Source organism: Zootoca vivipara, chromosome Z2 (genome assembly GCF_965207765.1).
Source record: "Zootoca vivipara chromosome Z2, rZooViv2.hap1.1, whole genome shotgun sequence".
Taxonomy (NCBI): Eukaryota; Metazoa; Chordata; class Lepidosauria; order Squamata; family Lacertidae; genus Zootoca; species Zootoca vivipara.
Window position 1 is genome coordinate 45,949,833 of NC_142585.1, and position 16,453 is coordinate 45,966,285.

General features: G+C 44.6%; 1 protein-coding gene across 13 annotated transcripts in view; it reads right to left on the reverse strand.

Annotated features, from left to right (window-relative positions):
• Positions 1–16,453, reverse strand: part of SPTAN1 (spectrin alpha, non-erythrocytic 1) — a 67,600-nt gene that overhangs the window by 15,239 nt on the left and 35,908 nt on the right. For 8 of the 13 annotated variants that reach the window (XM_088665074.1, XM_088665068.1, XM_088665066.1 and 5 more), the window contains 18 exons: positions 16,124–16,215; positions 15,736–15,880; positions 14,530–14,711; positions 13,467–13,566; positions 12,084–12,281; positions 11,220–11,366; positions 10,401–10,504; positions 9,068–9,230; positions 7,005–7,019; positions 5,830–5,961; positions 4,820–4,957; positions 4,362–4,466; positions 3,914–4,122; positions 3,681–3,801; positions 2,718–2,839; positions 2,036–2,168; positions 955–1,053; positions 304–463 (listed from right to left, as the gene is read on the reverse strand). In XM_088665074.1, the coding sequence (XP_088521200.1) occupies positions 304–463; positions 955–1,053; positions 2,036–2,168; positions 2,718–2,839; positions 3,681–3,801; positions 3,914–4,122; positions 4,362–4,466; positions 4,820–4,957; positions 5,830–5,961; positions 7,005–7,019; positions 9,068–9,230; positions 10,401–10,504; positions 11,220–11,366; positions 12,084–12,281; positions 13,467–13,566; positions 14,530–14,711; positions 15,736–15,880; positions 16,124–16,215 (2,365 nt within the window). The remainder of the gene's footprint in view (positions 1–303; positions 464–954; positions 1,054–2,035; positions 2,169–2,717; positions 2,840–3,680; positions 3,802–3,913; positions 4,123–4,361; positions 4,467–4,819; positions 4,958–5,829; positions 5,962–7,004; positions 7,020–9,067; positions 9,231–10,400; positions 10,505–11,219; positions 11,367–12,083; positions 12,282–13,466; positions 13,567–14,529; positions 14,712–15,735; positions 15,881–16,123; positions 16,216–16,453) is intronic. The other 5 variants (XM_088665070.1, XM_088665067.1, XM_088665073.1 and 2 more) reach the window with 1 other exon arrangement.

The window sequence follows — 16,453 nt, forward strand, 5'->3', positions numbered from 1 at the left end:
ATAATAGAAAGTGATAATAATAGGAAGTATAAATTATTATTATTATTATTAGATAGTAATAACTTGACTCCGTTAATAATCATAATAATCATAATAGGAAGTGATCATAATAATAATAATAATAATAATAATAGAAAGTGTAAATTCATTATTATTACTATTAGGTAGTAATTAAAACACGCCCTCCCGGAGACGGACAGCAAACCTCGGGGAATTTTTTTTGGGGGGGGGGTTGAGTGGGAAAGTGGGGAAACGCCTTCATCCAAACTGGGGGGAACTGGGTAAACGGGGAGCCGCTCTTACCGATCCAAGACTCCACCACGTCCGCTTTCCAGTTGAACTGGAGGAAGGCGGAGTTTTCGTCCAGCTTGGCCTTCCGCTGCGATGCCGCCCTTTCCAGGTCGGAGACTTTCCCCCTCAGACTCTTCATCTTGGCCGTGATGTTCTCTTCGTGGTGATTGTTCTGGAGAAGAAAAAGGAGGAGAAAAGTCTCGTTTCTCTGGACGCAACGTGGCTGACCGGCTTCCATTAGGAATAATAATAATAATAATAATAATAATAATAATAATAATTTTATTATTTTTAATTGATTTTTTTTACATATATATCCATTAAACACTTAACAATCTTGCATATTTTATATTTTTTACTTCCATCAACCACTCTACCATTCCCCCACTCTACGTAGGTCTAATTTAGCCAGCTAGCCCTAGTGACTAAAAAACAATAAGTTGCATTACTGAAGTCAATGCACTTTTTGACGATGTTCTAATTTTCCGAGTTTCACCTGTATTTCCCGAAACGGGGAAATCTGAATCGCAGGCATTCGGTTACGAGCTCAAGACAACGGGCCCATAACCTAACCAGGAGACGGGAGGAGTCCGCCCTAGAGAACCGTCGCCAGGGCGCCAAGTCCCGGGGTCGGCCGCCCCAAGCGCCCTCCCCGGAGCTCACCTTCTGGATGAGTTCCTGCCCGTTAGCGCAGACGTCGTTCACACGGTCTTTGTGCACAGTGAAATCGGTTTCAAAGGCTTCGTGCTTCTTCAGCAGGCCCTGCAGGGGAAGCGGAGTGAACCCGGGTCAAAGCGGGGAGAGCAGCTGCCATGGGGCAGTGGCCTCCTTGGCGGGACTAATTCCGGGACAGCCCCCCAGATGGGTCCGTCCTCTTGCGGGTTCAATCCCGGGGAGGGTCAGGATGCAAGGCGCCCTCTAGACCCCTTTCAGCACTGCAGTTTGAGGCTTCTAAGGTGCTCTCTAGTCCCCCAAAGAATTCTGGGATATGTAGTGTGAAGCTTTTAAGGTACTCTCTAGTTCCCCAAACAATTCTGGGAGATGTAGTTTGAAGCTTCTAAGGTGCTCTCTAGTCCCCCAAAGGATTATGGGAGATGTAGTGTGAAGCTTCTAAGACGCCCTCTGGTCCCCTTTCAACACAGCATCCCCATAAAGGATTCTGGGAGATGTAGTTTGAGGCTTCTAAGGAGCTCTCTAGTCCCCCCAAGGATTATGGGAGATGTAGAAGCTTGTAGATAACCCCCCTGCCCGGCCCCATCTCTTTCGGGTTCAATTCGGGGGGGGGTCAAGCTGGATAACAGGCCCCAAATAATAATGAAGATGATAATACTATTATCAGTAGCCTTTGGTGCAGGTTACAGAGCAAACTAATATATGATGATGGTGATGATAACAATAATAACATTAAATGACTCGTTGGAAAGGGACCCCTGACCATTAGGTCCAGTCGCGGACGACTCTGGGTTTGCGGCGCTCATCTCGCGTCATTGGCCAGGGGAGCCAGCGACAGCTTCCAGGTCATGTGGCCAGCATGACAAAGCCGCTTCTGGCAAACCAGAGCAGTGCACGGAAACGCCGTTTACCTCCTCTATTGATCTACTTGCACTTTTGACATGCTTTCGCACTGCTAGGTGGGCAGAAGCTGGGACCGAGCAATGGGAGCTCACCCCATGGCGTGGATTCGAACCGCCGACCTTCCGATCGGCAAGCCCTAGGCTCTGGGGTTGAACCCAAACCCGCTCACCTGGATGGCAGCCAGGGTGTCCCCATAGTCCTCGCTGGCCACGAGGGTCATCTTCTCGTTGATCCAGGCTTCCTCCTCTTCCACGTTGGCCACAAACTGCTGGTACGCCAAGGACTCCTCCAAACGCTGGCCACTGAAAGAGATCAGGAGTGGGATCTGGATCGGATCTGGATCAGCCCTTCTATCCTTCGACGTCAAGAACCCTTCTACAACCCTATCCCTTTTTTTGAATTGAATTTGCTTCATACGTCATTATTGAACTTGCTTCATACACCGTTAAACATAACATAACATAAATGGATGGATAAATAAATAACGTAAATAAATTAAACTAGCACACAAAATACATCCGTCAATAACTTTATCCCTCCCTCCTAATTCCCCCTCTTGACTTCCCCTTAGCTATGTGTGGTCTCATTCCTGCCCCCCCCCCATTTTCCTATTTCTCAGTTGTGTTTATTCTTATATACCAGGGGTGGCCAACTCCCAAGAGATTGTGATCTAGTCACACAGTTAGAAACAGGGAGTGATCTATCTACCACAGACGTCCAGTGATCTACTGGTAGATCACGATCTACTTGTTGGATGTGCCTGTTATGTACAGTGCAATCCTATCCCCTTCTACAATTTCCAGCAACCCAAATCCCTCCCCCCCCCCGGGAAACAGGGATGCTTTGCTTACCGGGCGGCAGCCAGCCTCTTGAGCTCTTGCCAGTGATCCACAAAGTGCGCCAGCCTCTGCTGGATCTCCTCTTTGCCGATGGTGTTGTCGTCGGACAGCTTCTTCCCTGTGTCCAGAACGCCCTGGTGCGGGGGATGGGAAAAACACCAATTATTAATATTAATAATAAATTATTACTAATATTAATAACAACACATTATTATTAATATTAATAATAAACTATTAAAATAATTTAATAATAGATTACGAGTGATGTATTACATTAAATAAATAATAAGTTATTGGTAATAATTATTGGTAATAATAATATATCAAAAATAATTTAATTATTTGTTTGTTATCCAATTATTAACAACAATAATAATGGTTAACCGCCTATTTTAGACGCCGTCAAAATGGCCCCACCCGCCCCCTCGCAAATCAGGCTGAATAAAACCCAAGTGCCCAGGACTGGAACAAAACTAGGATCTCGGACCAAATGGATCCTTTTCGTTCACTGAAATCAAATAGAATCAAATTGATCCGTTTCATTCATCGAAATCAAATGGCATCAAATGGATCCTTTTCATTTATTGAAATCAAGTGGAATCAAATTGATCAATGTCATTCATTGAAATCAAATTGAATCAAATGGATCCGTTTCATTCATTCATCAAATTGAATCAAATGAAACAATTTCATTCATTGAAATCAAATGTATTCAATTGGATCCATTTCATTCATTGAAATCAAATGTATTCAATTGGATCCATTTCATTCATTGAAATCCAATTGAATCAAATGGATCCATTTCATTCATTGAAATCCAATTGAATCAAATGGATCCACTTCATCAATCGGTGGAATTGATACGCCAGAGCCGTCGGAAACCGCCACCGGGAGTTTGAGAATCGGCAAGGGGGGAGCAGATCCGTTTGGGGATCCCAGCATCCGGCTTGACCCCAATTCCCTGTGTTCCCCCACCTGAATGGCCGGTTCGTGCGCAGACAGCTCAGCCTCCAGCCGCTTGTGTTTCTTCCTCAGGTTTTGGACGCCAGTGAGATCCCGGCCGTAATCCTCCGAGCTAACCAACAACTTTTTCTCCCTGGGAAGCGGATCGGGGGGGGGGGAAGGGGGATTTTTAAATAATAATAAAAACACCCAATGGCGGAGCAAGCCCACATGGTACCCGGGGCGGAATCCCCCCAAGGACCTACTTGATCCAGGACTCTTCGTCGTCCATATCGCGGAAGAACTGGTGCAGGCGGTGGGATTCGTTGAGCTTGGCCCGCCGGGCGGCCGCCATGGTCTTGATCCGCTGGAATCGCCCATTGACCGTCTCCCGTTTCTCCTTGACTTGCGAGGTGTCAAAAGCGCTGCTGGTCATCAAGCTGTCAGCCTGGCCATTCAGATCTTTCAAGCGATCCTTCGGATGGATGGAAAGCGGAGGGTTAACAACAGGAAACTCGATTTAAAAATAATAATAAATAAAAATTACGACACTGAAAATGAAGATTTCGATTCCGTTTCTAAAAAAAAATGCACCTTAAATCCCTTTTGGAAAAATCTGGATGCACATCGCCAATAATAATAATAATAATAATAATAATAATAATAATAATAATAATGCCTATTTCTCATCCTGGTCTAGGGGCAGAGGCTCACCTCGTGGGCCGAAATATCTGCTTCTAGCAGCTGGTGTTTCTTGAGAAGGTTGTTCACGGATGCCAGGTCCTTCCCATAATCTTCAGAGGCGAGCAGCGCCTCCACCTGGGGGGGAAATTATAAAGTATGTTATGAATTATATATATATATATTCACCGGCCATTATACAAATAACATTCTATATGAATTATATTATCAATTATATTATCAATGTAATTTATAAATATAAATAAATAAATAGAAACAGAAATAAATAGAAATAGAAATAAATAAATAGAAATAGAAATAAATATTCCGCTATAGGTGATGGATCGTCGCACATCCCCCTTGGAACACGCCCCCCCCCGGCAAATCAGGCCAGACATTTCCCATCTTGTTATTGAACGATGATAGAATGATTATTTATTAGACACGGAAACAGAAGGCCGTGTGTTCAACGTAAGGAACAAGTGCCCTACCTCCGAAAGCCAGAAGTCGAAATCCTTGATCCCAGTGTTGAAATTCTGCTGCTTATTGGCTTCCTTCAGGCGGTGGCTCTTCTCGGCCGACTTCTGAACCAGGAACTGCCATTGGTCGGCCAGGGCGGCCAATCGGGCCTGTGGGGTGGGAACGAGAAGGGGAGAGGTTGCGGGAAATGGAACCTGCCCGGGTCCCTCTTCTTGAGGGTTCAATCCCGGGGGATGGCTAGGCGAGATAACCCTGCCGGGTCCCTCCTGTTGAGGGACGAGGAGGAATGGACTAGCCTGGCCAGACTACACAAAAACCTCAAAAGCTACGCCCAGGAAGGGGATACATCTAAACGGGAAATGCCAATCTCTTTGGAAAGTTGTGGGCTTTTATATGATAGGTCACATGGCAGACCCATCTGCTTTAGGAAATTCAGCAACCCTAGCAGAAGCAAATTCGCCACACCAGGCGAGCAGGAGCAGACTGGCCTAGGCGGACAACACAACAACCTCAAAAGCTACACCCAGGAAGGGGATACGTCCAAACAGGAAGCGCCAATCTCTTCAAAAAGTTGTGGGCTTTTATATGATAGGTCACATGGCAGACTTATCTGCTTCAGCAACCCTAGCAGAAGCAAATTTGACACCCCAGATGAGAGGGAGCAGAGTGGCCTGGCTGGACTAAACAAAAACCTCAAAAGCTACGCCCAAGAAGGGGATACATCCAAACTGAAGACGCCAATCTCTTCAGAACACTGTGGTCTTTTATATCATAGGTCACATGGCAGACTTACCGGCTTTAGGAAATTCGGCAGCCCTAGCAGAAGCAAATTTGCCACCCCAGACGAGCAGACAAAATTTGCCACAAGCGGGATCAGACAAAAAACCTCCAAAGCTATGCCCAGAAAAGGGCTATGTCTAAACGGGAAATGCCAATACCTTCGGAACGACATGGGCTTTTATATGATAGGTCACATGGCAGACCTATCTGCTTAGGAAATTGTAGGAAATTGGCCACCCACCTTGACGGCGTCCTCGCTCCCGGCGCAAGCTCCGCGTTCGATGAGGGAATTGCCGACGTCGATGACGCCACGGATCCGGTCGGCGTTGGCCTGCAGCTCGGCTTCGAAGGCCTGGTGTTTTTGGTGTTTGCTCTGCAAATATGAAAACAGATATTTATGAGAAATGGTTTATTCTCATACGTTGTCAAGCCAGCTTTGTAAATCATGGCACTGTTCTAACGAAGCGCTTCTTGGACCGCAATGGAAAATGAATGAAAATGGCCAAAAGGAATCTTGGCTAAGGAATATATGAGCTGGGCAAGCTTTAAAAGGAAAAATAAAATGGGAATAAAAATAGGAATTTACACCCACAGTTCTCACCCCGCCCCCCAAACGGGCCAGCAAATGATAGATGGGTCATGCGTAGAAGCAAAACAAATAGGTTAGTAAAGAAAGAAAGTGGTTAATAAAAAAAGTAGGTTAATAAATAAGTAAATAAAAGGTAAATAAATAAATACGCTGATAAATTTTTAAAATAACAAATAAATAAATAGGCTAAATAATAAGTAAATAGGTTAATAAATAAATAATAAAAATTAAAAGGTCGATGAATAATAAATAAAAGGTAAATAAATAAATAAGTTACTAAATAAATTAATAGAAACAAACAAACAGGGCAATAAATTATAGGTTAATAAATAAATAAATGGCTAACAAATAAATAGGTTGATAAATAATAAATAAATAGGTTGATAAAAAATTAAAAATTATAAATAAATAATAGGTTGATAAATAAATAGGTTAATAAATAAGAATAAAAACAAATAAATAAGTTGATAAATTAATAGGTTAATAATTAAATAATAAAAACCAAACCAACCAACAAATAAATAGGTTAATAAATAAATAGGTTAATGAATAAGTTAGTAAAAACAAACAAATAGGTGAATGTATTATATATCAGGGCAGCAAAAAAAAACCACAACCAAAAAAAACAAGCGAAACAGACGGCGATGTGGGGGAGGGTGTGTCAGTGATGAGAGGGGAGAAAAACGGAAAAGCCGTCCCAACGAGAGACGGGACGGACAGACGTACGATCGAACGGAGAGACGAGAAAATAATAATAATAATCGGAAAGGCAAGCCGACTTTCCGACCCACAAATAACGGACGGGGGGAGACGCTATCGGGACTTACCAGGAGTTTGGAAAGCTGGAAAAGAGAGGGAGAGAAGAGAAGAAGGGAGAGATCAGGGCCGTTTCTCGGGACCCAGAGGCAGCGACTGTCATTCATACGTTGGGGGAGTGGCCGACAAATGGGGAGAAATGAGACGCCGGAGCAGAAAGGGATCCTGCGGGAAAGTGGGGGGGGGATTCCCGAGTGGGGGCAGAGATTGGACCGTGGTACGGCAAGAGCCTGGCTTTCCGGACCAGGCTGCCCTGGCACTGGCACCTTTCCGGACGCGGGTCGCCCCAGCACTGGCAATTTTCTGGGTTCATCTGACCTGGCACCAGCACCTTTCCGGACTCAGCCACCCGGGCACTGGCACCTTTCCGGACTCAGCCGCCCCGGCACTGGCACCTTTCTGAACTCAGCCACCCTGACATGGGCACCTTTCCAGACTCAACCACCCCGGGACCACCACCTTTCCGGACTTGGCCGCCCTAGGACCAGGACCTATCTGGACTCAGCTGCCCGGGTTTCCCGACTTGGCCACCCCGAGACCACCACATTTCTGGACTCGGCCACCCCAGGAATGGCACCTTTCAAGACCCTGGGACCGCCACCATTCCGGGTTCATCTGCCCCAGCACCTTTCTGGACTTGGCTGCCCCAGGACCAGCACCTTTCCGGACTCGGCCACCCCAGGAATGGCACCTTTCTGGACTCAGCCGCCCCGGGACCGCCACCTTTCCAGACTTGGCAACCCCAGGACCAGGAGCTATCTGGACTCGGCTGCCCGGGTTTCCCGACTTGGCCACCCCAAGACCACCACCTTTCTGGCCTCGGCCACCCCAGGAATGGCACATTTCCAGAATTGGCCACCCTGGGACCGCCACCATTCTGGGTTCATCCGCCCCGGCACCAACCAGCACCTTTTTTGGGCTCGGCCACCCCAGGACCGGGACCTATCCGGACTTGGCTGCCCGGATTTCCGGACTTGGCCGCCCCAAGACAGGCACCTTTACGGACTCGGCTGCCCTGGCACGGGCACCTTTCTGGGTTCATCTGACCCGGCACTGGCGCCTGTCTTGTGTGTGTATAGTCAGTGCTTTTTTCGGGGGAACGGGGGACCGCAGGGCTACGCATACCCCGAAACATTTTGTGAATTGTAAGTTTGGCCTCATTGAGGGGGGGCAGTACAGTGGTACCTCGGTTTGCGACCGCCTCGGGGAGCGACCGCTTTGGTTTCCGACCACGGCGGACCCAGAAGTGTTTACATCCGGGTTCTGTGGTGCTCGGATGCGCAGAAGCGATCTGCGCAGCGTGTGCATGCGCAGAAACACTCTATTGGCGCTTCACGCATGCGCAGAAGCATGCCTCGGGGAGCAACCGGCTCCCCAGAACCAATTGTGGTCACAAACCAAGGTGCCACTGTATTTCAAGATGAGTAGGAAAATGAGAGAACCCCTTAACATAAAAGAAAAAGAAAAGAGGAGTGTATATAGTAATAATATAATATTGCTAATATTAATATTGTACATATATGTATATGTGTGTGTGTGTGTGTATACACACACACACATATATATATGAAAATATATATCCATATATATCTATAGTAGCATAGTAATAATATAATAATAGTGTAGTATATTACTATTATAATCTAACAACAAGATTATAATATAATAATATGATATATTAGTATTATTGTAATTTTATAATATATAATATATATCATAATATATAATGTATTTATATCATAATATAATAATAGTAATAGAACATATAATAGTTAATCTACTAACAATATAATGAAAATCTAAGATAATAATCCAATAATAATGAACATATAATAATCTAATCTAATAATATAACATATAATAATCTAATAATCACCTAATAATCTAATAACATAATATCTCATCTAATAATCTAATAATAATATAACATCAAATCATGTAATAATAATCTAATAACGTATAAACATCCAGTAACATATAATAATCATCGAATCTAATCATCATCTAATAATATAACAATCCTTTAATCATCCTCTAATAATCCATCATTTTTACAGTCCCTCCCCCGTTTCACCTGTATGTTGGTGGGGTCCTTGTAGGACTCGTCGCTGGCCGTCTGCAGCTTCTCGCTGATCCACGCCTCGATCTCGTCTACGTCGCGGCTGAACTGCTGAAGGGTCTGCGACTCGCCCAGCTTTGAGCGCTTCTCGATCATCTGGGCTTTCAGCCGGCGCCACCTGGGGGCCCCCCGGAAAAATCCGTCAAAGGAAGCGGGTCCCTACCCCACTCGCCTCCCCCGTAATCTGGAACATGGCGACACCCCGGCATTCTCCGACTCCTCCACGAGATAATTCCCCCCCCCATTCCTCCCCCCCCCAATTCCTTTTACCTAATTGATCTAATTTGATCTAATAGATGGATTTCATTGTAGGCAGGTTGCCCATGGACGATCAAGGTATTCTTATTGTCAATTTATTGGGTTTTTCAGGTTGTACATGGACAATAAAGGTATGATTATCAATTTATGGACAATAAATTATTATTATTATTATTATTAATAATAATAATAATTAGTATTATGATTATCAATTTATTGGGTTTTTCAGGTTGTACATGGACGATAAAGGTATTATGATTATCAATTTATGGACAATAAATGGTTGTTGTTGTTGTCAATTTATTGGGTTTTTCAGATTGTACATGGACGATAAAGGTATTATGATTATCAATTTATGGACAATAAGTTATTGTTGTTGTTCTGTATGGAGCCGCTCACAGTGGCTGGGGAAACCTAGCCAGTTGGGTGGGGTATAAATAATCAATTTTATTATTATTATTATTAGTCCCTGATTGTTTGGCTTGCCTCTTTTTTGACATCAATGATGATGAGGAGGATAATGATGATGATTGAATGTCCCTGATTGTTTTGCTTACCTTGTTTTTAGATGTCCCTTATTAATCTTATTCTTATTAATATCATCAACATTAACATTATTAACAATATTTATTATTATTATTATTATTATTATTATTATTATTATTATTATTATTATTATTATTATTATTCTGTATGGAGCCGCTCACAGTGGCTGGGGAAACCTAGCCAGTTGGGTGGGGTATAAATAATCAATATTATTATTATTATTATTAGTCCCTAATTGTTTGGCTTGCCTCTTTTTTGACGTCTATGATGATGAGGAGGATAAGGATGATAAGTAAATGTCCCTGATTGTTTTGCTCACCTGTTTTTTGACGACCCTTATTAATATCATTAATATTATTAATATTAACATTAATCTTAACAATATTTATTATTATTATTACTGAAATAAAATTTTAGGGCAGTCTAAAAGCCTTCGCCCAGATCCCCCCCACCCGAGAGAAAAAAATAAAGGTGCACCACTGACCTGTCCAGAACTTCGTTACGCCGATTGGCAACAACCCCTTTAGCATAGTGGTCGGCCGAAATGAGCTGTTCGGCAAAGGACTGCAGAGCCGCAATCTTTTCCTCCTTGATGGGAAAAGGCAAAGAAACAAACCAAGTTGGGAAAGGGCACAGAAGAACGAAAATTCCTTCCAGGCTCTTGAACAGAGTATTTTATGGAAAGTTGCCTTTTCCGCAGAAGTCGACCCGATTTGCAAAGCGGGAGAGGGGCGCAGAGCGATGGGAACATTCTCCGTTCCCGTCGGGGGACAGATCTAAATATTTGAATGGGAAATGTTCCGTGCACCGCTGGGCGGTATATAAATTTGATTTAAAAACATAAAATAAATCATTTTTAAAAAATGAATTCAAATAATTAAAACATAAACAAAATAAAATAAATGTCAATAGATTCAATAAACTAAAGAAGCCAAATAAAGGAATTCAATAAATAAAAGCAAAATAAATAAAATAAATAAAATAAATGCAAATAGATTCAATACACAAACTAATTAAACTAAATAAAACAAATGGAAATAGATTCAATAAGCAAATCAAGTAAATAAATAAACTAAATGTCCATAGATTCAAGAAACAAATTCAATAAATGAATGAAATAAAAATGAATAAAAATAAATGAATTCAATAAATAAAAACAAACTACATAAAATAAATGTCCATAGAGTCCATAAACAAACTAAATAAAACAACTCAATAAAACGTCCACAGATTCAATAAACAAATCAACAAATGAAACAATTTCAATCTATCAATGAAATGAAAACCATTGAAAATAAATCACCTGGACGTTGATGGCCTTGTCAAAGTCTTCATGCTTCTTGATGAGCGCTTCCACGCTGTCCAGTGAGTCGCCTTTGTCCTCCGTGTTGAGGAAAGCCTCGCGGGCCGCCATCCAGTTCTCCGCCTGCTCGCAGTCCCGGTGGAAGAGCTGCGGTGGAGGGGCGCGGGGGTGAGGGGGGTGGGCCGAGCCATACCCTGCCCCGAACCTGCCCCCCGTCGGCCACGGGCTGCCCTCCCTCCCAAATGACGTCTTCCGGGAGCCCACCCCTCCCCGGAAACGGGGTTCCGGGCAGCGCCCCCCCACCCGAGAAGTCAATTTGCATAAGGGTTGTGTATCAATTCTAATAACAATAATAATAATGAAGAATGCCGGCCACCCGAGAAGTCAATTTGCATAGCCCCGCCTCCAGAGCACAAGGCCTGCTCCATAGGGGTTGTATATCAGTTCAATTAATAATAATAACAACAACAACAACAACAACAACAATAAGGAATGCCGGCCACCTGATAAGTCAATTTGCATAGCCTCACCTCCAGAGCACAAGGCCTCCTCCGTAAGGGTTGTATATCAATTCAATAAATAAATATTAATAATGATAACAATAATGAATGCCGGCCACCTGATAAGTCAATTTGCATAGCCCGACCTCCAGAGCACGAGGCCTGCTCCATAAGGGTTATACTGCATATCAATTCAATTAATAATAATAATAATAATAATAATGACTATGAAACTTAAATGTTATGCAATCCGGGGACAATATTCCTCAAACCACAGGCTCCTCCCTCAGGAAGTCCATTTGCATAGCCCCGCCTCTGGGGCAGAATGAAGGGCCCCTCCCCCGCTCTGGAATGAACCAAATACCTGCAGTTCTAGACACTGGTCTAGCATCATCCTCCGCTGGACCCAGGCTTTCTCCAAGTCGGCCCTTTCCTCGTCAAGGACCCCCAATTTTTCCTTGATCTCCGGGCTGGCATAGTGGCCGTGTGCCAAGAGCTGCTGGCCAAACTGCTCGAAGGCCTGGAAGGTTCCGGCGCGGGCGTCGATTTCGGTACGGTGTTCCTAGGGCAGAGGGAGAAGAGGCCTTCATGCAGCCGTTTGTCCCCCCCCCCGGGGGAAACCCCCCACAGAGCTCAAAACCCTTTTGTGCAATCTATAAAAAAAGTTCAATAAGATCTGTGCAATCTCCCCAAAAGAAGCACAACATTCTCTGCGAACTCCCCCGACAAAGCTCCACATTGTTTGTGCAATCTCCCCCCCCGAAAATCTCAAAAAAAAATTGTGCAATCTCCAAAAAAAGGTCAGTAAGATTGTGCAATCTCCCCAAAAGGAGCACAATTTTCTGTACAATATCTTTACAAAGTACAATCACTTTTTGTGCAATCTCCCCAAAAGGAGCACAACTTTCTCTTAAATCTCCCAAAAACGATCAGTAAGTTTTGTGCAATCTCCCCCCGAAAGCAAAAAAGCTTTTTGTGCAATCTCCCCAAAAGAAGGACAATTTCATGTGCAATCTTTTTAAAAGGTTCAATCACTTTCTGTGCAAACTCCCCCCACAAAGCTCCATGACGTTTGTGCAATCTCCCCCTGAAAAGCTCAAAAAATTGTGCAATCTCCCAAAAAGGTCAGTAAGATTTTGTGCAATCTCCCCAAAAGAAGCACAACTTTCTGTGCAATCTCCCAAAAAAGTTCAGTAAATTTTATGCAGTCTCCTCCCCCCCCCAAAAAAAGCTCAAAAGCTTTTTGTGCAATCTCCAAAGAAAAGATCAGTAAGATTTTGTGCAATCTCCCCAAAAGAAGCAAAACATTTTGTGCAATCTCCAAAAAATGTTCCATAAGATTTGTAAAATCTCACCAAAAGAAGCACAACTTTCTGTGCCATTTCAAAAAAAAAGATCAGTAGGTTTTTGTGGAATCTCCTGAAAAAGCTCAAAAGCATTTTGTGCAATCTCCAAAAAAGCTCAGTAATATTTGTGGAATCTCACCAAAAGAAGCACAACTTCCTGTGCAATCTCCAAAAAAAATCAGTAAGTTTTCTGCAATCTCCAAAAAAGTTCAATTTTTTATGCAATCTCCCCCTGAAAAGCTCAAAATATCTTTGTGCAATCTCCAAAAAAAGTTTGATAAGTTTTTGGCCAATCTTCCCCAAAGAAGCACAATGATTTGAAACTTGTTTAAAGGAATATTCTAAATTGTAAAACAATAATAATAATAAAAATAATATTTAATTTATTTATTTTTACGTACTTGGTGTCTCTCCAGCAACGCCTCCGCTCCAGTCACGTCCTTTGCCAGCTCGTCGGAGGAGACGAGCCCACGGATGCCGTTGATCCAAGACATGAGGTCCCTGCGGAAAGGGGCGGAATAATGGTAAATTATTATTACTATTACTTTTCTTGCTGCCGCTGCTCGCAAAAGCAGGCGCGAGAGCCCTGGAGAGGCTGCCTCTCGCACGGGCAGGCAGAGGAGTCGCCATTGGGGGAGCCCCAATGGCAGCACCACTGCCTGCCCGTGCGAGAGGCAGTGGCGGGACGAGCCCTTTCTTGCCGCTCGTCCCTCCCGCTGGCAAGAGCAGGCTTGGTGGCCTGTTTGTATCCTTCCCTCTCTCTCTCTTTCACCCCTTCCATCCGTCCTCCCTCTTTATTTCACTCTCTCTTACCCCTTCCATCCATCCATCCTTCCTTCCCTTTCTCTTCCCTCCCTCCCTCTTTCCCTCTCCTTCCTTCCTTCCTTCCCTCTCTCTTCCTCCCTCCCTCTCTCTCTGACCCCTTCCTTCCTTGTCTCTTTCTCTCTCTCTCTCTCATCCCTTCCTTCCTTCTCTCTCTTCCTCCCTCTCTCTTTGACCCCTTCCTTCCTTGTCTCTTTCTCTCTCATCCCTTCCTTCACTCTCTCTTCCTCCCTCTCTCTCTTTGACCCCTTCCTTCCTTCTCTCTCTTCCCTCCCTCCTTCCTTCCCTCTCTGTCCCTCTCTCTCTCTTTCACCCTTTCCTTCCTTCTCTCCCTCCCTCCTTCCCTCGCTGTCTCTCTCTCTACCACCCCTTCTTTCCTTCCCTCCCTCTCTCTTCCCTCCGTCCTTCCTTCCCTCTCTCTTCCTCTCTCTTTCACCCCTTCCTGCCTTCTCTCTATCTCTATCTCTCTCACCCCTTCCTTCCTTCCTCCCCTCTCACTTCTGCTCTCTCTCTTTCACTCCTTCCTTTTGAGCCGTTGAAGGCTCGCTAGAAAAGAATACCTACCCCCCCTGTTTTCCTCCTCTGAAAACTAGGTGCGCCTTGTGGTCTGGTGCGCCTTATGGAGCGAAAAATACAGTATACCTAAAGTCACCGAGGAAGCGCTGCAAGTCGTGCGAGTCGCCCAGTTTCTCCTTCCGCTGGTCGGCCCGTTTTCCCAGGCTGCTCCAGGCTTGGTTCAACTCGGTACATTTTTCCTGGAGATCGTCTGACGACTCTGGGTGCGACTGGATGAGCCGCTCGGCCGTCTCTCCCAGGGAGTTGACCTGAAGGATAAATAGCAAGAAAGAAACCGGGATGATTTTTCTTTTATTATTTTTTCCAAAAAAATTATTCATTTTATAACAACATCAACAACATACACATAGAATAATATGAGTTGGAAGAGACCACAAGTCCAGTCCAACCCCCTGCCAAGCAGGAAACACCATCAAAGCATTCCTGACATGGCCGTCAAGCCATACAGGTGAAACTCTGAAAAAAGCTATGAAAGGGAATCATAGGCATAAAATCCACACAGAATCATATACTGTTTGGTTAAACTCGCTTGTTGGAACAATTCAGAGGCTGTGAAATGAAGATTGAAGGACAACAACAGAATTATTGGAAACAACTTTGATTATAATGATTAGAAATGCAATAAATTATAAGATGATCAGATCCTCCAAATCCGAAGCATGGGAAGTCCGACTAAATTTTTAATCATTTGGCAGAATATTTGGATTAATTGATATTTGTATAATTTGGAATATTTAATGTGATATTGTCAGGGGGGCACCATACAGAGAGCCGCCCTGTCATCCTGACGAGCTCCTCACCCAGCGTCAGCATGAGCAGCCAGTCAGGAAAAAGGAATGAGGAAGTGAGCGGGGAGGAGAGAGGGCTCTGTCAGGTATCGGAGCCTCAGCGCTGCTATGAGAGAGGGCCAGGGGAGGAGGAGTCTGGAGAGATGTTGGACACAGGGCCGCCGGAAAGGAGACCACCCCCTCCAATGTCCGAATTGAGGCGCGCTCCCACCCGTAGGGCCATGGGCTGGTGCTTTGGGGCGCCCAGACTTTTATGCTGGGCGAGAACCTGGAAGAAGCTATTGCGGGGTTCTGACTCGGACTGGGCAGTCATGTTTGCTGATATCTTTGCACCTTAAATAAAATGCACAATAAAGCTCTGAAAGACAAGACGGAGTAGAGCATCTTTACTCAAGAGTAGCCGCAGAAGCCTCTGACAGATATGGTCAAAGTAATATATATATATATATTTCAGCCCCAAAAAGGAGGTATCTCTTCTGATCACCTTGTCTCCAAGAGCGGCCAGGTCCCTCTCAAAGCCTTCATGCTTCCTCTGCAGGGCCTGCACGCTGGCCAGGTCATGCCCGTAATTGTCTGTGTTGAGGGCTTGGTTTTTCTCCTCAATCCATTCCTTTGTTTCGTCGGCGTCTCTGCAAAGGCAGGAAGTTCAGCGTTAAGCAGGAAGAGGCTTTCCTTCCCTGGATGGTGGGTGTGGAAATCGAGCCTGATGAGGGACGGTTGAAGGAGCAGAGTACGATTAGGGTGGGAAAGAGGAGATATTAGAGCCTGATGAGGAATGGTCGAAGAAGATGGTGGAGGGTCTGGAAACCACGCCGGATGAAGGAGTCCTTGCCACCAAGCCCCAGAACCCGCCTCCACTCGGTGCCCCTCACCTGTGGAAGCGCTGCACCTCGTGAGCGCTGCCCAAAAGCTGGCTCCGCTCTTCAGCCAGCCTCTGGAGCGACCGCCAACGCTCGTTCAGTTCCTGGAAGATGGAGGGAAGAGGCAGGATCAGGAACTATGAATGGCCAGTGACCCTAATAATCATCATCATCATCATCATCATCATCATCTGGCTGGCTGGCTTTCAGGAAAACGGCACACGCAGAGAAAGCGCACCTTGATTTCTGCTATGTAAGTTGACCCCAAAAGGTGAATGAAAGGGAAAGAGAAGGAGAAAACGAGAACGAGAAGAAAGAAGAAGAGAAAAAGAAAGAACGAGA